The 27,650-nt window shown below is 50.5% G+C and overlaps 2 protein-coding genes across 8 annotated transcripts in view; both read left to right on the top strand.

The window, feature by feature from the left end:
- The window catches only part of TRAF5 (TNF receptor associated factor 5), a 38,372-nt gene extending 34,632 nt beyond the window's left edge, over positions 1-3,740 (top strand). For all 7 annotated transcript variants that reach the window (XM_068168752.1, XM_068168751.1, XM_068168756.1 and 4 more), the window contains one exon: positions 4-3,740. In XM_068168752.1, coding sequence (XP_068024853.1) covers positions 4-581 — 578 coding nt within the window. In that variant the 3' untranslated portion in view covers positions 582-3,740. The remainder of the gene's footprint in view (positions 1-3) is intronic.
- On the top strand, positions 2,755-24,232 carry LOC137457017 (micronuclear linker histone polyprotein-like). The gene is made up of 9 exons (XM_068168767.1): positions 2,755-2,878; positions 3,159-3,223; positions 10,460-10,754; positions 11,409-11,480; positions 12,154-12,288; positions 17,119-17,171; positions 18,976-19,056; positions 19,292-19,384; positions 23,562-24,232. The coding sequence occupies exons 1-9, from the start codon at positions 2,755-2,757 to the stop codon at positions 23,610-23,612; spliced, it is 969 nt and encodes a 322-aa protein (XP_068024868.1). The 3' UTR covers positions 23,613-24,232.
- The last annotated feature ends 3,418 nt before the right edge of the window (positions 24,233-27,650 follow it).

The raw sequence follows: 27,650 nt of genomic DNA, 5'->3' as shown, positions 1-27,650 counted from the left end.
TAGTTGTTTTGGAAGACCAGTCCAGCAAACACGATCTCCAGATCAATATTCACAAAGCACAGCTCAATAAAAATGAGGAACGATTTAAGCTCTTGGAAGGCACATGCTACAACGGGAAACTAATCTGGAAAATCACAGACTACAGGATGAAGAAGAAAGAAGCAGTGGAAGGCCGTGTCCTCTCCATATTCAGCCAGCCCTTTTACACCAGCCGCTGCGGGTACAGGTTATGTGCAAGAGCCTACCTGAACGGGGATGGCTCAGGCAAAGGGACGCACGTCTCTCTCTACTTCGTCGTGATGAGAGGGGAGTTCGACTCCCTGCTGCTCTGGCCTTTCAAGCAGAAAGTTACACTTATGCTTTTGGACCAAAGTGGGAAAAAAAATCACATTGTGGAAGTGTTTAGAGCTGACCCCAATAGCAGCAGCTTCAAAAGGCCAGACGGAGAAATGAATATCGCCTCTGGATGCCCACGCTTCGTTTCCCACGCGGTGTTGGAGAGCACCAAGAACACCTACATCAGAGACGACACTCTGTTCTTGAAAGTGGTGGTGGACTTAACTGACCTGGAAGAACTGTGAAAAGTGGGGCCTGCTTCAGCCATTAAGAAATGCTTTCTTGGTCACTACCAGCCATGCAATAGCGAATGGCCACTAGTCAAGCTAGTAATGTCTCGAAGCTTTGGGACTGCGTAACAGACAATGAATTGCCAAAACATCAGCCTCTCCTTTTTTAATCTCTTTTTCGCAAGACTGCATTTTTAAGGCAGCTAGAAGTCCAGTTTGATGTGAACATGCATTAAATCCAGACTGGGCTCAGTCCAGGCTGGAGGGAATGCTTGGTTTCAATCACCAATCAATGACTCCTCCAGTAAGCCCCCTTGGAGCCCAAGCAGGCCTGTGGGCTCCTGTCCCCCATGCAGAAGTGAAGCCATGCCCAAGTGTGAAAGTGTGCTTCACCTGTCTGAAACTCAAGCATTTCAACTTTAGCACATTTGAATCAAGGTATCTTGATCCTTTCACCTCCTGGATTTTTGAAGCAGGAAGAATGGCTCCAGACAGGCAGGGAAAACATCTGCCTGGGATCACATTTTTTTTCTCTCTCTCTCTTTTTTAATTGGAAGATGCCAATGTCTCTTACTTTCCTAGCCAGGTATTTCAGCTGTATAGAGTATCCCAAGGTGACAACAGCTTATGTCCTTTCCGTTCCTGCCCAGTGCCTTGGGACTGATTTCCACTGATGATAAACATCCACAGTCCCCAGCTGAAGCTAAAAGAAGCCATAGGTGCTTCTCACCTCTCAGGGCACAACCAGAAGCAGGGTACTTGGCCAGCCTGCCAGCTCTTGGCTGCGCTGCTGGAAGAAGCGTGGCAAAACTCCTGTACTTTTGCTCCCCAATCTGCACAAAAGAGGTTTTCTGATCTACCAGCTCTAAAGAAGACAGGAAGAGCTTTGGATATCTGCTTGAGAAAAGGCCCCTATAACATGTAACTGTTCCCTCTGCTAGAAATGGAGATGTTTGAAGGAGGAGGAGGAAAATGGACTAGGTTGCCCTGAGATCCTAGTTCTCACAGGTAATGCAGCTCTGGCATTTGTTAAAAGGGGAGAGAGCAGTTGAGTAACAGCCACTATGAAATACATCTGAAGATCTTCATTTTTATTTCAAGGTCCCACCAAGGGAACATGTGTGCTGTGTGGAGTTTATTGAAGACACACTAAACCCACCAAGATCAGGCACTGAGGAACAGGTGACAAAGAATACACGTGCCTTTTGAAAGCCTCTTGGGTGCCTGTGAGAGGGATGCAACTTTGCACACTCAGTAATTTTGTTATTACAAGGGACAGAATTTGATTCCTCTCTCATCTCACACAGGTCAGGTAGTGAAACACTGCAGGGCTATCCCTTGCCCCTGGCATCCACTGGCAGAGCAAACCTGACGCTTGCCAAAAGACAGCAAGAAACTAAGCTGGGTTTAGACTAGAGTAAACTAGGCAGGGGAAAAAGCAAAACAGTGCACAGACTACAATGTGCTGGCTCAAAAATTCAAGAAGGTGAATGTGGCAAAACCAAAAATGCCCTTTCTGTTCAGGAGATTGATATCAACTGAAATAATACAATCTGGGCACCGACAGTAGGACGAAGGCAAAATACCGTGTTTTATATCTGCAATCTCACTGCTAGGCACTTACTTTCCCACAGAGTTCCTAGAACATAATCCAGGTACAAATATTCTCTGTCTGTACCATATGGTAAGTTACCACATCTGAAATTCTTGTTTTGAGCTAGAAGTCATAGAATCATAGAATCAATAAGGTTGGAAGAGACCTCAAAGATCATCAAGTCCAACCTGTCACTCAACACCCCATGACTACTAAACCGTGGCACCATGTGGCACTAAGTGCCACATCCAATCCCCTCTTGGACATCTCCGGGGATAGTGATTCCAGCACCTCCCAGGGCAGCACATTCCAATGGCTAACAACTCTCTCTGTGAAGAAATTTCTCCTCACCAGTCCTTTTGGTTGTATGAGGTCAAGGTGTACTGAGCCACTGGAGGGGTTTTCTGTGTTCCCAGGGACAGCTGGTGAGGACCAGGTTTTATTATTTTGTACAGCCCTGGCTGACTTCAACAGTAATTTTGGCTGCACAGCAGAGAGAATTCATCTGCACATCCCTAACACTTTGTTTCAGATAAAGCAAGCTTGGTTTGAAAATGGTGTGGCACTCTAGGACATCAAGCCCAAGCTTCGGACATGGACTTCATATCAGTTATTACTTTAATATCTGTCATGATTCACTTTCAAAACAGCACAACTTGCATAATGACCACTAACAATCAGTGGAAAGCTCCCACTGGGACTCTCCAGTATGTTGAGTGTAAAATACAGACATTGATAAAGAACTTGGAGAACCAAGGGAGGCAAGAAAGGAAAGATGCAGCCTGTACCCTGGCAAACTGCCAGCCCTCTCCACCTCCACCACCACCCCAAGTGTAACACGGGGATAATAATACTTGCAGGAGCATTCGGCCTGTTTGAATGTTTGTGGAGAATATTGAGCATGAAAAGAGCAAAGTATTGTTACAGCTCCACTTCTAATTATTAGAATAGGTGAGAGCATAGTGATGTGGATAAGTGTTCTGTGTGTTTCTGGGCAGATTATGAAAGCATGTTTGGTTTCAGCCAGTCCACACTGCCATCTCTCCTCTCCCCGCCAGCTGGGGTGAGGCTTTTGCCATGAGTTTCTGAAGCACAAGTGATTCATCATGGGTGATGGAAACATCCCTTTTGAAGTACTGCCTGGTTTATAAAGAACTGGTTGAGGAAGTTAGTTTTTCTTCCTTAAAGGCAATCTCCTTGACTCTTTTCTTTCATTACAGCAATTGAGAGACTTAGGTTGAAAATTTTCAGCGACTTTTGCTACTTGCAAAGAGGATTTCAGACTTTCATCCCGTGTTGTATAGCATGAATTATCAGGAAGAATTTTGATGTTGCATGAAAAACACCCCCCAAAAAAAACCAACCCCAAAACCTTTTCAATACTATTGGACTGGGTAAATAACCCACAGAAAAATTAAATGAGGGTATTTCTACATCAGCATTCAGTATGTTTTTAATGTATTTATTGACAGTTTGGAGTTGTTTTGAGTATCTCTTACTACAATACAGGCATTTGTTTTTCTAGCCAAATGTTGTCACTGCACACACAAACTGATGTCAGAATAAATAGTTTTACCATCCTTCTGGAGTGAGTGTGGCATATAGAATCATAGAATAGAATCATAGAATCAATAAGGTTGGAAAAGACCTCAAAGATCATCAAGTCCAACCTATCATGACTACTAGACCCGGCTCCAATATATTCCTGTTCAGCAAGGTTTTTAAGGAGGCTATGGAGCACTGGATGTTTGCACCCCCACATAGGTTTTGCAATAAAAAATAAGCTGACACTGCTGTAGATTAAGAATCAACGTGCTTCACAGGTACTTGGGGTTATACTTGAATATTGTAAAGCAGCTGCACATAGAAGTTCAGTAAATTAGTGTAAGTTCAGTAAATTTGAGGTTAAGAATAGAATAGAATGGCATAGAATAGAATGGCATAGAATGGCATAGAATAGAATGGCATAGGATAGGATAGGATAGGATAGGATAGGATAGGATAGGATAGGATAGGATAGGATAGGATAGGATAGGATAGGATAGGATAGAATAGAAGGGACCAGGTTGGAAGAGACCTTCAAGATCATTGTGTCCAACCTATCATCCAACACCACCTAATCAATTAAATCATGCAACCAAGCACCCCATCAAGTCTCCTCCTGAACACCTCCAATGATGGTGACTCCACCACCTCCCCAGGCAGCCCATTCCAATGGGCAATCACTCTCTCTGTGTAGAACTTCGTCCTAACCTCCAGCCTAAACCTCCCCTGGCGCAGCCTGAGACTGTGTCCTCTTGTTCTGGTGCTGCTTGCCTGGGAGAAGAGACCAACCTCTGCCTGTCTACAACCTCCCTTCAGGGAGTTGTAGAGAGCAATAAGGTCTCCCCTGAGTGTCCTCTTCTCCAGGCTAAGCAATCCCAGCTCCCTCAGCCTCTCCTCATAGGACTTGTGTTCCAAACCCCTCACCAACTTTGTTGCCCTTCTCTTGCTCCAGCAAGTCAACATCTTTCCTAACCTGAGGGGCCCAGAACTGCACACAGGACTCAAGGTGTGGCCTAAGCAGTGCAGTGTACAGGGGCAGAATGACCTCCCTGTTCCTGCTGGCCACACTGTTCCTGATGCAGGCCAGGATGCCATTGGCCCTCTTGGCTGCCTGGGCACACTGCAGGCTCATTTTCACCCTACCATCAACCAGTACCCCCAGGTCCCTCTCTGCCTGGCCGCTCTCCAGCCACTCTGACCCCAGCCTGTAGCCCTTCTTGTGGATAGGTACCACCTTGGCCAGCTTACACTCTTCTGGGATCCCTACAGTGAGCCAGACTGCTGAAAAATGATGGAAAGCGGCTTGGCCAGCTCATCTGCCAGCTCTCTCAGCACCCTAGGATGGATCCCATCTGGTCCCACGGACTTGTGGGGATCCAAGCAGCTGAGGAGGTCTCTAACTATCCCCTCCTGGAATAGAGGGAAACTATGCTGCTCCCTAGCTCCTTCTGCCAGCTCTGCAGGCCAGCTGTCTGGAATACATTCTGTCCTGCTAGTAAAAATTGAGGCAAAGAAGGCGTTAAGTACCTCTGCCTTTTCCTCATCTTTTGTTACAACGTTCCCCTTGCTAAGTCAGATGAAGATCCCTCAGGTCTGAGGAAATCAGAATCAAAGGATATTATTTATGGTTGGAGCAGGTTTGATTCAGCTGAGGTTGGATGTGGTTTAGTTCAGGCTAGTATCAGAGGAGTTGTTTCAGTATCCCATGGTTATTTTATGCTTGAAAACATGCTCTTTTAGAAAGGGACTGGAAAACTTGGCAGGGTTAAGCCCAGAGTGTTAGAAATCAGCTTGGGGAAAATGTTAGCATCTGACTCCTGTTCTGCTGCAAGAACTCAAACACCCACTCAGTGCCATGAGGCGTCCCAGCACCATAAACATGGCATGCAGGGTGAAGGTGATGGAAAGCCTTAGCACTGTGCTGCTGCAGGCAGTGTGAGAGCAGCTTTCACACTACAATGGAGTGGGAAATGAGGTCCCAGGGCAGGAATCAGGGTCTCTTAGTTGATTTACAGGCAACTCTGACTCACATCTGCATGTGTGGAGGTAAAGACATGCAGAAGGGCTGTGTACATGTGCACCAACAACAGGATGGCAGGGGGAGCTTGGGCTAAAGAAGGGGGTCTCCATTGTAGGAGCCACACACAGAAGGACATGGCTCACCCACAGCTCCTCCTTGATTGCTGTGGGCAGTCCCCACACTGTGCCACATGCATGTGGGCTAATTGCAGAGCCGAACAGGAGGGCAGCACCGACCAAAGGTAACGGTCATGCTGGCAAGGGAAATGTGAAGAGCAGATCTTAGGAGGAACAATCAGGCCTTGTTGGGAAAGGGCTCCTGTGGCAGGGGCTGTATTCTGAACAGGTACATGGAATAAATAACTTTGGCTTCAGTTGGAGGCAAGGGTCAGTGAAGGCTTCAAAGCTCTCATTCCAACTCAGTGTGGAGGGCAGGTGTGTGTGCCTGTTTGGGCTTGCGTCCCCTCCCTTGCAGTGTTCTCCCAAAGAGCAGTGTCATTTCCCTGTGTGCAACACACCAATATACACACACAGAGCAGAGGTCTTTTCTTTATGTCATGTGTGGTAGTTCCACAAAGCCAGCACGCCTCTCCAAGGAGCTGTCATGCATTTATCCTGCCATGTGATTAGCAAAATCCCACTTACATTTCTGTCAATTGGCATCACTTTTGTGACGGGTTATTTCTATTTAAATGAGCCACACTTACTGCATCATCATCATAGAATGGCTTGAGTGTGATGGGACCTTAAACATCATCTAGTTCAAACGCCTCTGCCATGGCCAGGGACACCACCCACTAGACTGGGTTGCTCATGGTCTCATCCAGCCTGGTCTTAAATGCTTCTAGGGATCACAGAATCACAGAATCACCAAGTTTGGAAGAGACCTCAAAGATCATCAAGTCCAATGTGTCACCCAACACTTCATGAATAAACCATGGTACCAAGTGCCACATCCAATCCCCTCTTGAACACCTCCAGGGATGGGGACTCCACCACCTCCCTGGGGAGCACATTCCAATGGTTAATGACTCTCTCAGTGAAGAACTTTCTCTTCACCTCCAGCCTAAACTTCCCCTGGTGCAGCTTGAGACTGTGTCCTCTTGTTCTGGTGCTGGTTGCTAAAGAGAAGAGACCAACCCCCACCTGGCTACAACCACCTTTCAGGGAGTTGTAGACAGCACTAAGTCTCCCCTGAGCCTCCTCTTCTCCAGGCTAAGCAACCCCAGCTCCCTCAGCCTCTCCTCACAGGGCTGTGCTCAAGGCCTCTCCCCAGCCTTGTTGCCCTTCTCTGGACACCTTCAAGTGTCTCAATGTCCTCCTTAAACTGAGGGGCCCAGAACTGGACACAGAACTCAAGGTGTGGCCTAACCAGTGCAGAGTACAGGGGCACAATGACTTCCCTGCTCCTGATGGCCACTTCTCTGGGCAACCTGTTCCAGTGTCTCACCATGCTTATAGTAAAAAACTTCTTCCTTATGTGTAATCTAAATTTAGCCTGGTCTAGTTTAAAACCCTTGCCCCTTATTCTGTCACCATAGGCCCCTACAATGAGTGTCTCTCCAGCTTTCCTGTAGCCCCCTTTGGGTACTGGAAAGCTGCTCTAAGGTCTCCCCAGAGCTTTCTCTTCTCCGGGCTGAACAGCTTGTCCTCATAGGAGAGGTGCTTTAGCCCTTTGATGGTCTTTGTGGCCCTCCTCTGGACCCTCTCCCAACAGATCCATGTCCTTCTTGTATTGAGGGCTCCAGAGCTGGACACAGTGCTCCACTAGATGGTGTCTCACAAGGGCAGAGGGGCAGAGTGACCTCCCTTGAGGTGAGTAGCATGCACACTCTTTGTGGGTGTGGGAGGCAAGTCTTTTTGGGCTGACTTGAGTCAGTGCTCATGATCTCCCCTGCTGTCTTTACGCTTCCTCCAGTCACCACAGACCTACGCAGACCTCTGGCTTCCTTGGCAGTTCCCCACCTCTCAGTGCCTTCTGGGGAGGATGTTCCCTTCTCAATAATCTTTCCATTCCTCCTCAGAGTCACAGCCCCTAGCAAGGCAGGCACTGTTTAAACAAAGGAACCAGAGTTACACAGCGAAAGCCCCCGAACAATGGTCCTGCTTAGAAGACCAATGCTGTCTATTTAACAACATAAACAGTGTCATTATAACCATGGCATGGTGAGAAACAGTAATATTTGGCTTTGGCAAGGGGAACTGCTGGGGACCATGGGGTTCGATCTTTGGGCTGATTGGTTGGTCATAGCCTGTGTTGTGTGGGGTTTGATCCTTGTGTACTGGGAGAGAAAGAATAGAATAGAATAGAATAGAATAGACCAGACCAGGTTGGAAGAGACCTTTGAGATCATCGCATCCAACACCATCTAACCAACTAACCCATGGCACCAAGCACTCCATCAAGTCTCCTCCTAAACACCTCCAGGGACGGTGACTCCACCATCTCCCTGGGCAGCACATTCCAATGGCCAGTTACTCCTTCTGTGAAGATCTTTCTCCTCACCTCCAGCCTAAACTTCCCCTGGTGCAGTTTGAGACTGTGTCCTCTTATTCTGGTGCTGGTTGCCTGGGAGAAGAGACCAACCCCCACCTGGCTACAGCCTCCCTTCAGGGAGTTGTAGACCGCAAGAAGGTCTCCCCTGAGCCTCTTCTCCAGGCTAAACAACCCCAGCTCCCTCAGTCTCTCCTCATAGGGCTGTGTTCCAAACCCCTCCCCAGCTTTGTTGCCCTTCTCTGGACACCTTCCATCAACTCAACATCTTTCCTAACCTGAGGGGCCCAGAACTGGACACAGGACTTGAGGTGTGGCCTAACCAGTGCTCAGTACAGTGCAGAATGACTTCCCTGTTCCTGTTGGCCACACTGTTCCTGATCCAGGCCAGGATGCCTTTGGCCTTCTTGGCCACCTGGGCACACTGCTGGCTCATGTTCAGCTGCTGTCAACCAGTACCCCCAGGTCCCTCTCTGCCTGGCTGCTCTCAGCCACTCTGACCCCAGCCTGTAGCGCTGCATGGGGTTGCTGTGGCCAATGTGAGGCGTCCAGATGTCTGAAGACTGGCCAGGTCAAAAGTGCAGGTTTTGTCTCAGCTTTGAAGGAGAGGGTGGGAGCGTGCTGGGGCAAGGTATGAATATGTACGTTTGACGTCTATGTAAGTTCAACTCGTGCTGTTATGGTGCGCCTCTAGCACACCTGCGCCCAGCGCTGTTCTGCCTTTATTTTATAATAAACTGGTTGTATTTAAAATGCAGCAGTGAGCTCGTTTCTCACAGCATCTACTCAAACGAGACTCTGGCATGCTAACTAGTTACGCGACCCCCGAGCGGCCCCGTCCCTGGAGGTGTTTAAGCCCAGGCTGGATGAGGCTCTGGCCAGCCTTTATTAGAATAAACCTTCATTAGAATAAACCAAACCAGGTTGGAAGAGACCTTCAAGATCATCGTGTCCAACCCATCAACCAATCCAACCCACCTAAACAACTAACCCATGGCACCAAGCACCCCATCAAGTCTCCTCCTGAACACCTCCAGTGATGGTGACTCCACCACCTCCCCAGGCAACACATTCCATAGTGCAATCACTCTTTCTGTATAAAACTTCTTCCTAACATCCAACCTGAACCTCCCCTGGCACAGCCTGAGACTGTGTCCTCTTGTTCTGGTGCTGGTTGCCTGGGAGAAGAGACCAACCTCTGCCTGTCTACAACCTCCCTTCAGGTAGTTGTAGAGAGCAATAAGGTCACCCCTGAGTCTCCTCCTCTCCAGGCTAAGCAACCCCAGCTCTCTCAGCCTCTCCTCACAGGGCTGTGTTCCAAACCCCTCACCAACTTTGTTGCTCTTCTCTGGACTCGTTCCAGCAAGTCAACCTCCTTCCTAAACTGAGGGGCCCAGAACTGGACACAGGACTCAAGGTGTGGCCTAACCAGTGCAGTGTACAGGGGCAGAATGACCTCCCTGCTCCTGCTGGCCACACTGTTCCTCATGCAGGCCAGGATGCCATTGGCCCTCCTGGCTGCCTGGTTACACTGCAGGCTCATGTTCAGCCTACCATTGACCAGCACCCCCAGGTCCCTCTCTGCCTGGCTGCTCTCAGCCACTCTGACCCCAGCCTGTAGCACTGCATGGGGTTGCTGTGGCCAATGTGCAGAACCTGGCACTTGGATGTGTTCAGTCTCATGCCCTTGGACTCTGCCCATCTGTCCAGCCTGTCGAGGTCCCTCTGCAGAGCCTCTCTACCCTCCAGCAGGTCAACTCCTGCCCCCAGCTTGGTGTCGTCTGCAAATTTACTGCTGATGGACTCAATGCCCTCATCCAGATCATCAATAACGATGTTAAAGAGCACAGGGCCCAGCACTGATCCCTGGGGCACACCACTAGTGCCTGGCTGCCAGCTGGCTGTGGCACCATTCACCACCACTCTCTGGGCTCGGCCCTCCAGCCAGTTCCTAACCCATCACAGTGTGCTCCCATCCAAGCCAGGGGCTGACAGCTTGGCCAGCAGTTTGCTATGGGGGACAGTGTCAAAGGCCTTGCTGAAAAACACATAGCCTGATCTAGTGTGGGGTGTCCCTGCCCATGGCAGGGGGGTTGGAACTAGATGATCCTTGTGGTCCCTTCCAACCCTGACTGATACTATGAAACACGGTTTCACTCAGATTCTAACAGCAGGAGGTGCCTGACTTAGGCGGCAGCAGGGTGCAGGAGCCCCAGGGGTTCGGAGCGGTGGGGCCGGCAGGGAGCCCACCCAGGCGCGGAGAAGGACGAGGAGCCCCCAGCAGCCCTCAGGCTCACGGGGAGGCGCGGCGCGCACACCGGATGCGGCGCGCACACCGGATGCGGCGCGCACACCGATTCCAGCGCGCACACCGGATCCAGCGCGCACACCGGATGCTGCGCGCACCCCGATTCCAGCGCGCACACCGGATGCGGCGCGCACACCCTGCCATCCCGTTCCGCCGGCTCCGCGGGCAGGAAGCGAGCTGCGCTTCCGGGTCGCTGCGCCTGCGGAGCGGGGCCCGGGCTCGCTTCAGGTAAGCGCCCTCCGCGGGGAGGGAATCGGAGCGGCGGCGGCCGGCCCTCGCCCGGGGTGAGTCGTGCAGGGGGATACTGCTCGGCTGCGGGGAGCAGGTGGGAGCCCGCCGTCCCCCAGGAAATGTCGGCGCGGCCCGTGCGCTCGTGCGCCCGTCAGCGGCTCCGCACGGCTGGGCTCGGACCGCCCTGGCCGGCAGGGCAGCCCCTCCTGGCCCGCGGGCTGCCGGCGGGGCTGGTGCACGGCCACAGCTGGACGGATGGCTGGCTGGCTGGATGAGTGCAGGCTTAGGTCGGGCAGCTGCTCGGGGGCGGTGCAGGCCGTGCCGAGCCCCGCAGGCCTCCCCCCGCCGCCGCGCAGGGCGGGACCCTGTGGCTGGCCGGCAGCCTGCAGCGCCGCAGCTGCCGCAAACACCACGGCGCCGGCTTGCGGCATCGTCGGCCGTGGCACGAAAACAGGGCTTCGGCTTCGCGTTCCTGACCCGTGCAGATCATAGCCTGGGTTTGCACTGGGCAGCGCGATAGGAGTGGTGGCGGGGCTGCCCTTCACGGCTCCCGCCGGTGTCCTCTCTTACTCTTCCCCCGCCACACCGCTCCCCCCGCCAAGTCCTTCGGAACCAAATGAGGCTATTGAGTGTATTTTTGGCTCTTACTAGATATGGATAACAGGAAGGATGAAAAGAACAGGACGCACTGTGCAACTTCACAAGAAGAGCTGAAAGTCCGAGGTAAGCAATGCTGATCACTAAGCTGTTTTAGCGCTGTGGAGTGGTGCGTGTGCATCGGTCAACGATGCTTGGATGTCAACCGTTGTCACTCAGTGATGGTGATAGACCATGAGGCACTAGAAGAGTGGAGAAAATACAACAAAAAGAGTGGATAAAATACGACTGCCTGAAGGGAGGTTGTAGCCAGGTGGGGCTTGGTCTCTTCTCCCAGGCAGCCAGCACCAGAACAAGAGGACACAGTCTCAAGCTGTGCCATGGGAGGTTTGGGCTGGATGGTAGGAAGAAATTCTTCACAGAAAGAGAGATTGGCCATTGGAATGTGCTGCCCAGGGAGGTGGTGGAGTCACCATCACTGGAAGTGTTTAAAAAGAGACAGGATGATGCACTTGGTGCCATGGTTTAGTTGATTAGACAGTGTTGGGTGATGGGTTGGACTTGATGATCTCAAAGGTCATTTCCAACCTGGTTTACCCTGCCCTACCCTACCCTGCCCTACCCTACCCTACCCTACCTTACTCTACCCTACCCTACCTTACCCTACCCTATCCTACCCTATCCTACCATATCCTCTCCTAAAAACCCCACCAGAATAGAGGTGTAACTTCTCTGAGGAGTTCTTTTGTAGGCCACTGTTGCTGGCATGCTTGTCACTGTTGCCTTGTGTTATCCTAAGGAAAAGAGAAGAGGAAACGAAAGCGCAGCAGAAGCAGATCATCATCTGTTTCATCCTCATCCTCTTCTAGCACCACATCTACTTCCTCCTCCTCCTCACGCTCGTCATCAAGATCACCTTCCTCAAGCAGCAGAGGTAAGCTAACTCCACAGGTACAGGTGATGTTCACCAGTTCTGATAGCTCTCCTGGAAGCATGTAGTGCTCATTCTAACTGTGGCTGAACCACCAGAAAATGACTTTGTAGAATAGTAGTGCTGCATGCTTGAGAGTGTTTCCCTCAAACCTTTCCTGTTGCTGTGTTAAGCTACCTCTTTGTAGGTAGTGTGCAGTGTTCCTGTGTTAAGTAACTTCAGAATAGAAGCTGACATTCAAAGAAATGCTACTTGATAACAAGATACTGTATATATTTAAAACTCTTCTCTCTTGAAAGTGGAGTGATTGCAAGAGCTTTTTCTATCTCACCTGACTTACCAAGGCCAGACTTGGGATATTTGATTTAGTCTTAGTGTTACAAGCACTCAACTGAGACATGAGCCCAGACTCTGCAGGCAAATCATATCCTAGGCTGCATCAAAAGGAGTGTGGCCAGCAGGTCAAATGAGGTGATTTTTCCCCCTTTGCTCTTGTGAGACCCCCACTTCAAATACTGTGTCCAGTTCTGCTGTCCCCATCATAAGGAGAGCTGTTGGAGGAAGTCCAGAGGAGAGCCATAAAGATGATCCAAGGGCTAGAACACCTCTGCTATGAGGATAGGCTGAGGGAGCTGAAGTTTGTCAGCCTAGACAAGAGAGGACTCCAAGGAGAGCTTATAGCTGCCTTCCAGTACCTGAAGGGATCCTACAGGAAGGCTGGAGAGGGACTTTGCATAAGGGTGTCTACCAGCAGGACAAGGGAGAATGGTTTTAACCTGAGGGAGAGTAGGTTTAGACTGGGACTTAAGAAGTTCATCAGCGTGAGGGTGGTGAGACTCTAGACTGGTTTGCCTCTTTCCTGGGGTTGTGCAAGGCTAGGTTGGATGAGGCCTTGAGCCAGTGAATCTAGTTGAGAGGTGTCCCTGCCCATGGTGGGGAGGTTGGAGTAGATGGTCTCTCAGGTCCCTTCCAACCTAAGCCATTCTGTGAATCTTACTAAGAGCAATGACCAAGTTCAGTGTGAACATGTATGTAAGCATTGCAGGTGGGAGATTTTCCATGCTAAGCTGCTGCTTCCTTTGAGGATTTGGTATAGATACCACCTGCAAGTAAGTGCAGATTTTTTCCCTGACCTTGAGGGGGATGTATTGCTGATTAGATCAAGATTGCATTGTTTCCATTTTCTGTATCAAAATGCTTGGCCTCACTGCCAGTAGTGTGACTAAATTGCCATTTCCTAATGAGATGTGCCAGGCTAAACACTGAAGTGTATGTTAATGGGTTTGTTCCTATGATTCAGAAGAACTCTCATAGTGAGCTGGAGGTCACCTGGTGGAATGTCTGATAATCTGGGTTGACTGAAAATTCAGTATCTACTGCAGGATTTCACAGTATCACTAAGGATGGAAAGGACCTCGAGGATCATCGAGTCCAGCCTGTCACCACAGACCCCATGACTAGACCATGGCACCAAGTGCCACATCCAATCTCCTCTTGAACACCTCCAGGGATGGGGACTCCACCACCTCCCTGGGCAGCACATTCCAATGGCTAACAACTCTCTCAGTGAAGAACTTTCTCCTCACCTCGAGTCTAAACCTCCCCTGGCACAGCTTGAGACTGTGTCCTCTTGTTCTGGTGCTGCTTGCCTGGGAGAAGAGACCAACCCCCTCCTGGCTACAACCACCTTTCAGGTAGTTGTAGAGGGCAATGAGGTCACCCCTGAGCCTCCTCCTCTCCAGGCTACACAACCCCAGCTCCCTCAGCCTCTCCTCACAGGGCTGTGCTCAAGGCCTCTCCCCAGCCTTGTTGCCCTTCTCTGGACACCTTCAAGTGTCTCAATGTCCTTCTTAAACTGAGGGGCCCAGAACTGGACACAGGACTCAAGGTGTGGCCTAACCAATGCAGAGTACAGGGCACAATGACTTCCCTGCTCCTGCTGGCCACACTATTCCTGATGCAGGCCAGGATGCCATTGGCCCTCCTGGCCACCTGGGCACACTGCTGGCTCATGTTTAGGTGGCTGTCAATCAGCACCCCCAGGTCCCTCTCTGTTTGGCAGCTCTCAGCCACTCTGACCCCAGCCTGTAGCTCTGCCTGGGGTTGTTGTGGCCAAAGTGCAGCACTCGGCACTTGGACTTGTTGAATGCCATCCCATTGGACTCTGCCCATCTGTCCAGTCAGTTGAGGTCCCTCTGCAGAGCCTTTTCACCCTCTAACTGACCAACATCTGCCCCTAACTTGGTGTCATCTGCAAACTTGCTGATGACTGACTCAATCCCCTCATCCAGATCATCAGTGAAGATGTTAAAGAGCACAGGGCCCAGCACTGATCCCTGGGGCACACCACTGGTGCCTGGCTGCCAGCTGGCTGTGGCACCATTCACCACCACTCTCTGGGCTCAGCCTCCAGCCAGTTCCTAACCCAGCACAAAGTGTAGTGGTCCAAGCCACGAGCTGACAGCTCAGCCAGCAGTTTGCTGTGGGGGATGTGAGGAAAAAGTTCTTCCCAGAGAGAGTTGTTAGCCATTGGAATGTGCTGCCCAGGGAGGTGGTTGAGTCCCCATCCCTGGAGGTGTTCAAGAGGGGATTGGATGTGGCACTTGGTGCCATGGTCTAGTCATGAGGTCTGTGTTGATAGGTTGGACTCTATGATCCTTGAGGTCCTTTCCAACCTTTGTGATACTGTGAAATCTTTATAGCTAAAAACTCCCTAAGCTTTCCATTTCAGAAGGAGAGCAGGCACTGGCTATAAAACAGGGATTTGCCATCTGTTGAGAGCACAGCTATTGTAGGGGGTTGAAGTTCCCCCCCCCCCCCCCCCCCCGCCACACTATTAACTTTTGCCAGACCAACTCAGTTAGAAGCAAATGAAGCTGTATTTACAAGCAAGAACTGCACTCCAGGGTGGAATGCAATGGATGTGTACAAAATATACAGGAGCTACAATATCACACAGGTATTTACAATGAGCAAACAACACAAAACCCCACCCTGGTCAGAGACCAGGGAAGCTGCTCCACTGGAAAGGAGTGGAGAGAGAAGCACTGGGTTAGACCTAGCCAAGGTCAGCCAAAGCAGGCAGATTATCTCTCCTGAGTGAAGCAAAGCCAGCCAGAGATCAGCAGAGAGGAGAGAAGGAATTGTTATGATACAGCTCCTCTTATTCCACATATTTGCCCCATGAATTTGTTCAGAGTAATCTTTTGGTTTCCTTTTTACACCCAACAGTGATTTATTGATACTTTTCTACTTTTCTGCTCAAACCCTGTAACTGAATTTTAAAGGCTTAGCCTAAAACCACCACAGCTATAGAAAGAAGTCAGAAGTATTGTCTGCATTAATGTGATATATGGGTGTAAGTAATCACTGAGTAGATCAGGTATTGTCAGTGTCCATGCTAGACTAGTAAGTGGCAGTACATTAATGCATTGCTTTTCTCAGGTGGTGTCGGATGATAGGTTGGATGTGATGATCTTGAAGGTCTCTTCCAGCCTGCTTTATTCTATTCTGTTCTATTCTAAACCAGTCTTCTGGGCCCCTCAGTTTTTCTGGGCCCCTCAGTTTAGGAAAGATGTTGAGTTGCTGGAAGGTGTCCAGAGAAGGGCAACAAAGCTGGGGAGGGGTTTGGAGCACAGCCCTGTGAGGAGAGGCTGAGGGAGCTGGGGTTGCTTAGCCTGGAGAAGAGGAAGCTCAGGGGAGACCTTCTTGCTGTCTACAACTCCCTGAAGGGAGGTTGTAGGCAGGTGGGGGTTGGTCTCTTCTCCCAGGCAACCAGCACCAGAACAGGAGGTCTCAAGCTGCACCAGGGGAGGTTTAGGCTGGATGTTAGGAAGAAGTCCTTAATGGAAAGAGAGATTGGCCATTGGGATGTGCTGCTCAGGGAGGTGGTGGAGTCACCATCACTGGAGGTGTTTAGGAGGGGACTGGATGAGGTGCTTGGTGCCATGGTTTAGATAAGCCTAACACTGCTCTCTTTCAGGTCCTCTCTCTGTCCTGGTACAGAGGGGTCTGGGAGGTGGGGAGGGGCAGTGGAGCAGCTTGCCTGGACTCTTTTTGACCAGGTCTCTTTTCATGTTGTTTGCTAATTGTAAACACCTGTCTAATATTGTAACTCCTGTATATTTTGCACACATCCATTGCATTCCCTTGTAGAGTGTAGTTCTTGCTTGCAAATACAGCTTCATTTGCTTCTAACTGAGTTAATCTGGCTCTGAGTTAATCTGGTTCTGGAGCCCCTATTACAGGAGGGATGTGGAGGTGCTGGAACATGTCCAGAGAAGGGCCAGGAGGATGAGCAGAGGGCTGGAGCACCTCTCCTATGAGGGCAGACTGAAGGAGTTGGGGCTGTTCAGTCTGCAGAAGAGAAGGCTCCCAGGTGACCTCATTGTGGCCTTCCAGTATCTGAAGGGGGCTACAGGAAGGCTGGGGAGGGACTGCTCAGGATCTCAGGGAGTGATAGGACTAGGGGGAATGGAATGAAGCTGGAGGTGGGGAGATTCAGGCTGGAGGTGAGGAGGAAGTTCTTCCCCATGAGAGTGGTGAAGCCCTGGAATGGGTTGTCCAGGGAGGTGGTTGAGGCCCAGTCCCTGGAGGTGTTTAAGCCCAGGCTGGCTGAGGCTGTGGCCAGGCTGATGTAGTGTGGGGTGTCCCTGCCCATGGCAGGGGGGTTGGAACTAGATGATCCCTGTGGTCCCTTCCAACCCTGAATGAAACTATGAAACTATGAAGTTAATGCTAGGGGGAAACTTCAACCCACCCCAGTTTGCTTTGTTGTTTGTGGTCCTGGTTGGCTTTTTGTTGATGTTGGTTTTCTTTCTTTTTTCATTCTAGATTCTCCTAAGTCTAAATCAAAGAAGAAGAATAAAGAAAAACACAGCAAAAAGGTAAACATTTGCAAAGATCAGTTTTCTTAACAAGCAGAAAGTAGTTTATAATATTTTGGTAGCCCTAAGTGTCATGGAAGGTGGAATGGTTTTGTCTCTGTACAGCTGAGTCCTGCTGTGTAGTTGCAGTAGCTGAACCCATAGGTTGGCACATACTTGGCTGTTCATTAAAGGAGAAATAACATAAAGGATCCTGTTATCAATCAGTGCTGGTCCAGCTAGCATTTGGAGTGGTCTCTGAAGGAAGCAAAAGGGAAGATCTTGAGAACTCTAGAATTTGTCAGAAGGAATGATTTATAGAAGAGAAAATAAATTAACCAGGTTGGAAAATACCTTTGAGATCATCGAGTCCAACCTATCACCCAGCACCATCTGATCAACTAAACCATGGCACCAAGTGCCTCACCCAGTCTCTTCCCAAACACCTCCAGTGATGGTGACTCCACCACCTCCCTGGGCAGCACATTCCAATGGCCAATCTCTCTCTCTATGAAGACTTTCTTCCTAACATCCAGCCTAAACCTCCCCTGGCACAGCTTGAGACTGTGTCCTCTTGTTCTTGTGCTGGTTGCCTGGGAGAAGAGACCAACCCCCACCTGGCTACAACCTCCCTTCAGGTAGTTGTGGAGAGCAATGAGGTCTCCCCTGAGCCTCCTCTTCTCCAGGCTAAGCAACCCCAGCTCCCTCAGCCTCTCCTCACAGGGCTGTGCTCCAGACCCCTCCCCAGCTTTGTTGCCCTTCTCTGGACACGTTTCAGTTCCTCAGGATCTCAAAGTTGCTACTCCACTGCACTACCACAAAGATGATCACAAAGAGGGCCTGGAGCCCCTCTGCTGTGAAGACAGTCTGTGAGGTGGAGTGGTTCAGCCTGGAGAAGAGAAGACTTCAGGGAGACCTTATAGCAGCCTTCCAGTACTTGAAGGGCGCCTACAGGATAGCTGTAGAGGGACTTCTTAGAAAGGCATGTGGTGACAGGACAGGGAGTGATGGCTTTACGCTGGAAGAAGCTAGGTTTAGATTGGGAATAAATTCTTCACTATGAGGGTGGTGAGGCACTGGAACAGGTTGACCAGAGTGCTTGTAGAGGCTTCAGCCCTTGAAGTATTCAAGGCCAGGTTGGGTGGGGCCTTGAGCAAACTGGTATCATAGTATCAGTTAGGGTTGGAAGGGACCACAAGGATTATCTATTTCCAACCCCCCTGCCGTGAGCAAGGACACCCCACACTACATCAGGCTGGACAGAGCCTCAGCCAGCCTGGGCTTAAACACCTCCAGGGACAGGGCCTCAACCACCTCCCTGGACAACCCATTCCAGGGCTTCACCACTCTCAGGGGGAAGAACTTCCTCCTCACCTCCAGCTTCATTCCATTCCCCCTACTCCTATCACTACCTGAGATCCTGAGCAGTCCCTCCCCAGCCTTCTTGTGGCCCTCTTCAGATACTGGAAGGCCACAATGAGGTCACCTTGGAGCCTTCTCTTCTGCAGACTGAACAGCCCCAACTCCTTCAGTCTGTCCTCACAGGAGAGGTGCTCCAGCCCCCTGATCAACCTTGTAGCCCTTCCCTGGACATATTCTTGTCTGGTAGGAGATGTCTGTGCCCATGGCAGGGAGGTTGGAACTAGATGAACTTTAAGATCCCTTCCAACCCAAACCATTCTATGATTCTGAGATTCTGTTCTGTGGTGGTATGGCAAGCAGTAGTGGCTGTCTTCACTGGCTGGTACATTGAGAGCTGATTGTGGATTTCCTATGTTTTGCCTTTGTGAGTGTGTAAACATAAGAGCATGTTATGTACTTGCAGAAAAGGAAAAAGGAGAACAAAATGAAGAAGAAAGACAAGAAGAGAAAAAAAGAGAAAACAGGACCTGTCCAGCTGTCCAAGGTATGCTTGTGTGAGTGTGAAGCCCTTTCATAGTTCACTTTGAAACATGTCACCCATTGTGTCATTAAAATGTGGATAACACCACCAGTCTTTGCATCAGCAAAGGGAAACCTACACCTGTGATTCTGGACAGTTAGGAAGCATCAAAGGTTATTGGCAGTAATTCTGTTTCAGAGTTGTAACATGACAAAATGAAGCAGAGCTGAAGTCTTTCTCATCTGTGATCTTATTTTAGTTCTTCAAAAACAAAAAGAAGAATGATAACTACAGTATGATAACTGGAAAGAAAATTAAGATGAGAATAAAGAAGACTAAGAAGGATAAAGAGGTAAGAGTTAAAATAGGCCTTTGACACCGTCCCCCACAGCAAACTGCTGGCCAAGCTGTCAGCCCCTGGCTTGGACAGCAGCACTCTGAGCTGGGTTAGGAACTGGCTGGAGGCTGAGAGTGGTGGTGAATGGTGCCACAAGCAGCTGGCAGCCAGGCACCAGTGGTGTGCCCCAGGGATCAGTGCTGGGCCCCAGCCTGTTCAGTATCTTTATTGAAGATCTTTACGAGAGCATTGAGTCAGTCATCAGTAAATTCGTAGATGATACCAAGCTGGGAGAGCAGGAGTTGATCTGTTAGAAGGTAGGAGAGCTCTGCAGAGGGACCTTGACAGGCTGGAGAGATGGGCAGAGTCCAACAGGATGGCATTTAATAAATCCAAGTGCCAGGTTCTGCACTTTGGCCACAACAACCCCATGCAGTGCTACAGGCTGGGGTCAGAGGGGCTGAGAGCAGCCAGGCAGAGAGGGACCTGGAGGTACTGGTTAACAGCAGCTGAACATGAGCCAGCAGTGTGCCTAGGTGGCCAAGAAGGCCAAGGGCATCCTGGCCTGCATCAGGAACAGTGTGGCCAGCAGGAGCAGGGAAGTCATTGTGCCCCTGTACTCAGCACTGGTTAGGCTACACCTTGAGTCCTGTGTCCAGTTCTGGGCCCCTCAGTTTAGGAAGGACATTGAGACACTTGAAGGTGTCCAGAGAAGGGCAACAAGGCTGGGGAGAGGCCTTGAGCACAGCCCTGTGAGGAGAGGCTGAGGGAGCTGGGGTTGCTTAGCCTGGAGAGGAGGAGGCTCAGGGGAGACCTCATTACCCTCTGCAACTCCCTGAAGGGAGGTTGTAGCCAGGTGGGGGTTGGTCTCTTCTCCCAGGCAAGCAGCACCAGAACAAGAGGACACAGTCTCAAGCTGTGCCAGGGGAGGTTTAGGCTGGAGGTGAGGAGAAAGTTCTTCACCAAGAGAGTCATTGGCCATTGGAATGTGCTGCCCAGGGAGGTGGTGGAGTCACCATTCCTGGAGGTGTTCAAGAGGGGATTGGATGTGGCACTTGGTGCCATGGTTTAGTTAGCCATGAGGTGTTTGGGGACAGGTTGGACTTGATGATCTCTGAGGTCTTTTCCAACCTTGTTGGTTCAATGATTCTGTGATATTTGATGTGATTGGGTGGCCATGGTCACAAACATGCTGAACTAACATCTGTTCTTCACAATATTTTAAGATGCAGTAGTTGTTCTATGAATTGTGATTTTGTGACACTGAAAACAAGTGTTTTGACTGAGCTGTCTCTTATGTGAAGAAAGAGCCTCATGTTCTGCTTCTTTTCTCTTGTGCTGCAAACTGCTGCTTAAATCACAGAAGAAATTACACTTTTAGAGCACAAGTCTTGCAGTGTGTGCAGTGGGAGCTGCCTCAGACACCAGGGAATTGCATCTGTTCTGCTTGTGAGTTAGCTCCCTCCTGAGCAGGCTGTTAGCCTACATGGGGAGCGACTTACAGAACCTATGGACTTGTTCAACATCTTTGTGGGTGCCATGGACAGTGGCACTGAGTGCACCCTCAGCAAGTTTGCTGATGACACCAAGCTGTGTGGTGCAGCAGACAGCTGGAGGGAAGGGAGGCCATCCAGAGGGACCTGGACAGGCTGGAGAGGTGGGCACAAGCCACCCTCAGGAGGTTCAACAAGACCAAGGGCAGAGTCCTGCATCTGGGTGGAGGCAATCCCAGGCACAACTCCAGGCTGGGCAGGGACTGGCTGGAAAGCAGCCCTGAGGAGAGAGACTTGGGGGTGCTGGTGGACAAAAAGCTCACCAGGAGCTCTCAGTGTGCACTTGCAGCCCGCAAAGCCAATCAGATCCTGGGCTGCATCAGGAGAAGTGTGGCCAGCAGGGCAAGGGAGGTGATTCTCCCCCTCTGCTCAGCTCTGCTGAGACCCCACCTGGAGTACTGCCTCCAGGTCTGGAGCCCCTATTCCAAGAGGGATGTGGAGGTGCTGGAAGGTGTCCAGAGAAGGGCCAGGAGGATGATCAGAGGGCTGGAGCACCTCTCCTGTGAGGACAGACTGAAGGAGTTGGGGCTGTTCAGTCTGGAGAAGAGAAGGCTCTGAAGTGACCTAATTGTGGCCTTCCAGTATCTGAAGGGGGCTACAGGAAGGCTGGGGAGGGACTGCTCAGGATCTCAGGCAGTGATAGGAGTAGGGGGAATGGAATGAAGCTGGAGGTGGGGAGATTGAGGCTGGAGGTGAGGAGGAAGTTCTTCCCCATGAGAGTGGTGAAGCCCTGGAATGGGTTGTCCAGGGAGGTGGTTGAGGCCCTGTCCCTGGAGGTGTTTAAGCCCAGGCTGGCTGAGGCTGTGGCCAGGCTGATGTAGTGTGGGGTGTCCCTGCCCATGGCAGGGGGGTTGGAACTAGCTGATCCTTGTGGTCCCTTCCAACCCTGACTGATACTATGATACTATGAAATTTTGACACCAACAGCTTGTCTCCAGCAGGCTCTCTTCTGAGTACCTGTTGCCTTGCATATCCTCCAGGCACTCACACCTAACTGGCAGCTGGTTATATCCAGCTGGTTGAATGTGGTAGTGTGTGTTGTGCAGCATGCTGAGGTGTGAAAGCCCCACAGATAGCAGGTTTATGCAGTGTGGCAGTTTTAGACTGTGCCTTTAAGAAAGGAAAAGTTACTGGAACACTCTGGCTGAATGTTTTGGTATTAAAATGAAAACAAATTATTCTAAATGAATTTCATTGGTAGATTGGTAGAATGCAACTTTAAATTGTAGTTCAATTTGAGTCTCAGTCTTTGACACTGTCCCCCACAGCAAACTCCTGGCCAAGCTGCCAGCCCATGGCTTGGATGGGAGCACACTGTGTTGGGTTAGGAACTGGCTGGAGGCTGAGCCCAGAGAGTGGTGGTGAATGGTGCCACAGCCAGCTGGCAGCCAGGCACCAGTGGTGTGCCCCAGGGATCAGTGCTGGGCCCTGTGCTCTTTAACATCTTTATTGATGATCTGGATGAGGGCATTGAGTCCATCAGCAGTAAATTTGCTGGCAACACCAAGCTGGGGGCAGGAGTTGATCTGCTGGAGGGTAGAGAGGCTCTGCAGAGGGACCTCAACAGGCTGGACAGATGGGCAGAGCCCAAGGGCAGGAGATTGAACACATCCAAGTGCCAGGTTCTGCACATTGGCCACAGCAACCCCATGCAGTGCTACAGGGTGGGGTCAGAGTGGCTGAGAGCAGCCAGGCAGAGAGGGACCTGGGGGTGCTGGTCGATGGTAGGCTGAACATGAGCCTGCAGTGTGCCCAGGCAGCCAGGAGGGCCAATGGCATCCTGGCCTGCATCAGGAAGAGTGTGGCCAGCAGGAGCAGGGAGGTCATTCTGCCCCTATATACTGCACTGGTTAGGCCACACCTTGAGTCCTGTGTCCAGTTCTGGGCCCCTCAGTTTAGGAAGGAGGTTGACTTGCTGGAATGAGTCCAGAGAAGGGCAACAAAGTTGGGGAGGGGCTTGGAACACAGCCCTGTGAGGAGAGGCTGAGGGAGCTGGGGTTGCTTAGCCTGGAGAAGAGAAGGTTCAGGGGTGACCTTATTGCTTTCTACAACTACCTGAAGGGAGGTTGTAGACAGGCAGAGGTTGGTCTCTTCTCCCAGGCAGCCAGCACCAGAACAAGAGGACACAGTCTCAGGCTGTGCCAGGGGAGGTTTAGGCTGGAGGTCAGGAGGAAGTTTTACACAGAGAGAGTGATTGCCCATTGGAATGGGCTGCCTGGGGAGGTGGTGGAGTCACCATCACTGGAGGTGTTCAGGAGGAGACTTGATGGGGTGCTTGGTGCCATGGTTTAGTTGATTAGGTGGTGTTGGATGATAGGTTGGCCACGATGATCTTGAAGGTCTCTTCCAACCTGGTCTGGTCTGGTCTATTCTATTCTAGTTCAGTCTGTCTGGTTCATTCTCTCTGAGCACCAGCTGTGCTGGATGGAGTTGACCTTGCATTACTGAGCTAACCAGATAAGAAACTAATTCTTGCCTGTGCTTTGAGCTAACAGAATTTCCCCCCCAACTCTCCCCCCCCTTCTCCCCCTGCTTCCCTTTTTTCCCAGAAAGGCCTGGGGAGCAAGCAGGTTTATGCAGTCTTGGTCCTCTTGAGTACAGGTCTGTTGAACTCCTGCCTCTGCTTTTCTGCTCTGCAGAGAGACCGGAACCGCGCAGAACTCCTGGAATTCCTGAACTCTGCCTTGTGATGGGAAGAGTGCTGACCCAAGGACTTGTAAATAAACCAACCCCAGGATCATCATGCCTAGCAAAACACTAAAGGGAAACTCAGGGAAAAGGACACCAAGTTTGACAAAACCAGACTCTTCTGCCGAGAAGACAATCAGGATGTCCTTAGCAATCGCAAAACGAAGAGTAACTGATTACTTGCTGTCAATGAAAATCCATGTCCTCCTTTTGAGATCCTAAGGTACCAGCCAGGCTATGGTGTTCTGGAAGAGCCTGAGAGTATGGTGTTGGCAATGATCTGAAATGACACACTGAAGCCCAGTCATGTAGTTTCTGTCTGAGCTGCACACACTCTGAATTTCAGATGTCTTAACTGTTTCTAGTAGTTCAAGCAGAGTATTTGTCAATGTCTGTTTGAGAGATGAGGCATTGCTGTGTGGATTATTTTTCCAGCAGTGTGTTTTACTGGTCCTAAAGAGCAAGCTGACCTTTGTAAATAGAACCTGCTTTTACATAAATGGGTTTTTTGACAGCTCCTTCACTAATATATTATCTTTCTTTTAGAGTTGGAGATCTGTTTGAGATAGCTTCTTGCTCTCGCTCGCTAGAAAGTGTAACAATAAAATACCCTGGAGCAGAAGTGGTAGCTGAGTGGTTTTTATCCTAAAATAGAAGCAGGAAACGTCTTCAGACACTGGAAGGCCACAATCAGGTCTCTGGACTTCTCTTAACAAGGTTAACCACAAGCCTGCTGTGAGAGGACACTAACCTGCTTGCCATTCATCAGGTGGTATTTTATTTAAAGGCAGAATGGTTTCCTGGAAAGTGAGAGAGGGAAATAAATAAGTCAATAAAATGTGGAAAAGGGAAGGTAAATAGGAATGAGAAACCCAGAGACCACACTTGCAAAGAGCTGCATGGATGGGAGTTGTCAGAGTGAATTGACAACATCTGCTTTTCCAGGCTGTGGTAGGTTGAAAGGCTGATCCTCCCTTCCTCCCACCACGGGTGAAAAATGAGACTCAGACAAAGGGGTTGCACAAGTGGTGGAAAGTTTGAATGGCAGAGCAGTGAATGTTTGCAGAGACCCACAAGCACAGGGACAAAAGAGAGATCCCAAAGCATACTCAAAAGCATCCCCTCCCCACCTGAGGGTACACCCAAAACCCCCAGGGCTCATTCTCCCCTCCTGCTTCCTCCACTGCTAGGCTAATCTCAGCTGGGCAGATCTGAGATTGCCCTTCCCCTGGCCTTGGGCCTTGACGCACTGAATTTAGGGAGTGCAATGCTCAAGCAATGCTCAGCTGATAGAAGGAAATGTTTTAGCCCTTGCAGGCCACAGACCTTGGGAACAAACTGCAGCTTTGTAGAGAGAAAAAAGCCTTTAGCTGATTACCAACGGCCACTGTGACTCAGGAAGCCACAGAACGACCTGAGAATTAGAGCTGGTAAATATTGCAAGAGAGTCTTTTGTTTTCTCTCTGAACTTAGATAAGTGATGCTTGATCGTTTGCCTTTTGTCTAACACCTGCCTGGGCCTTCCCCAGCGATGTGTGTGCCCTGGTCTTCTCTGGGCAGCCAGTCACGGAGGATGGACACATTTGATTGCCAATCACGAGTTGCTTTTGATTATGTTACCCTATATAAAGAAAAGACTTTGTACAGTAAAGTAGACACTTTGCTTGCACCAAGCTTTGTCTCCATCTCTCAATCGTGGTAGGGCCCAGCCAGGCCCAAGAGGCCATGAGGTAGCTCCCCCCATTACCAGGGAAGAAAGAAGAAGTGCAGGACCCTGCAGGTGGTTTTTGTAAGGAGCAGGACATTATGGGATGAAATACCTGGCTTCCTGTGTCCACCCACTGGGCTGGACCCTGCAGGACACCAGAGGGGCTGGAAAGTAGCCCTGAGGAGAGAGACTTGGGGGTGCTGGGGGAGGAGAAGCTCACCAGGAGCTCTCAATGTGCACTTGCAGCCCGCAAAGCCAATCAGATCCTGGGCTGCATCAGGAGAAGTGTGGCCAGCAGGTCGAGGGAGGTGATTCTCCCCCTCTGCTCAGCTCTGGGGAGACCCCACCTGGAGTACTGTGTCCAGGTCTGGAGCCCCTATTCCAAGAGGGATGTGGAGGTGCTGGAAGGTGTCCAGAGCAGGGCCAGGAGGATGAGCAGAGGGCTGGAGCACCTCTCCTGTGAGGACAGACTGAAGGAGTTGGGGCTGTTCAGTGTGCAGCAGAGAAGGCTCTGAGGTGACCTCATTGTGGCCTTCCAGTATCTGAAGGGGGCCTACAGGAAGGCTGGGGAGGGACTGCTCAGGATCTCAGGGAGTGATAGGACTAGGGGGAATGGAATGAAGCTGGAGGTGGGGAGATTCAGGCTGGAGGTGAGGAGGAAGTTCTTCCCCCTGAGAGTGGTGAAGCCCTGGAATGTGTTGTCCAGGGAAGTGGTTGAGGCCCTGTCCCTGGAGGTGTTTAAGCCCAGGCTGGATGAGGCTCTGGCCAGGCTGATGTAATGTGGGGTGTCCCTGCCCATGGCAGGGGGGTTGGAACTGGATAATCCGTGTGGTCCCTTCCAACCCTGAATGAAACTATGAAACTATGTGGCCACAGCAGGGGGCACCTGGCCCATACTGCTGCACATGGAAAAGGCAGGGGACCCAATACTATGAGTAGTCTGTTCCTCTTTCAGGGTGTTGGTAGTTGCCAGCTCTGTATAAAAATAAATCAGATGATTTTTTCTTCAATCAACCAGAAACCCATTTTTTTTCTCCTTTCTGTTTCAGACATGTTGTATATCCTTATGTGATGCTTTGAAGGATTTCTCTGCCAGCATTTGCTTGTAATTATAGTTTCTTTTGGAAAACCAAGCTGCCTGAGTTCTGTGGTAGTGATGCAGCTGTATTTTCTCCAGTCAGAAGTTCTGTCTGCAGCTTCCCAGCAGTTGCTGCTTTTGAAAATCTTTCCTTTCTTACTCATCTCAGGTTTCTAAAGAGGTTGCATCCTTCTCTCCCCCATCTTTTCCACCAACCACTGAGATCACGTGCATCTCTACAACTACCTGAAGGGAGATTGTAGCCAGGTGAGGGTTGGTCTCTTCTCCCAGGCAGCCAGCACCATGGGGAGACAATGGGGTCATGGGGAGAGGCCTTGAGCACAGCCCTGTGAGGAGAGGCTGAGGGAGCTGGAGTTGCTTAGCCTGAAGAAGAGGAGGCTCAGGGGAGACCTTATTGCTCTCTACAACTCCCTGAAGGGAGGTTGTAGCCAGGTGGGGGTTGGTCTCTTGTCCCAGGCAACCAGCACCAGAACAAGAGGACACAATCTCAAGCTGCACCAGGGGAGGTTTAGGCTGGATGTTAGGAAAAAGTTCTTCCCAGCAAGAGAGATTTGCCATTGGGATGTGCTGTCTAGGGAGGTGGTGGAGTCACCATCACTGGAGGTGTTTAGGAAGAGACTGGCTGGGGTGCTTGGTGCCATGGTTTAGTTGATTAGGTGGTGTTGGATGATAGGTTGGACTCAATGATCTCAAAGGTCTCTTCCAACCTGTTGTTGTTGCTGTTATTGTTATTATTATTATTATCATCTTCTTGGGACTGTATATATTTGAAGCTGCTGTTTGGAGCTGGCCAACAAATTCTGTTTCCCATATAGCCAGGGTAATTGTCCATGCCTTGCCACCTCGATAAAGAGGATGATTTTGTTGACCTTTTCATTAGGACACACCTTGAGTCCAGTGCCCTCAGGTTAGGAAAGATGTTGAGTTGCTGGAAGGTGTCCAGAGAAGGGCAACAAAGCTGGGGAGGGGTCTGGAGCACAGCCCTGTGAGGAGAGGCTGAGGGAGCTGGGGTTGCTTAGCCTGGAGAAGAGGAGGCTCAGGGGAGACCTTATTGTTCTCTACAACTACCTGATGGGAGGTTGTATCTAGGAGGGGGTTGGTCTCTTCTCCCCGTCAACCAGCACCAGAACAAGAGGACACAATCTCAAGCTGTGCCAGGGGAAGTTTAGGCTGGAAGTGAGGAGGAAGTCCTTCTGAGAAAGAGTCATTCGTCATTGGAATGTGCTGCCCAGG

This window comes from Melanerpes formicivorus, unplaced genomic scaffold (assembly GCF_026170545.1).
Source record: "Melanerpes formicivorus ecotype bairdi unplaced genomic scaffold, bMelFor1.0.p_v2 SCAF_157, whole genome shotgun sequence".
NCBI classification, from domain to species: Eukaryota; Metazoa; Chordata; class Aves; order Piciformes; family Picidae; genus Melanerpes; species Melanerpes formicivorus.
This window is presented reverse-complemented; position numbering and strand designations above follow the sequence as displayed.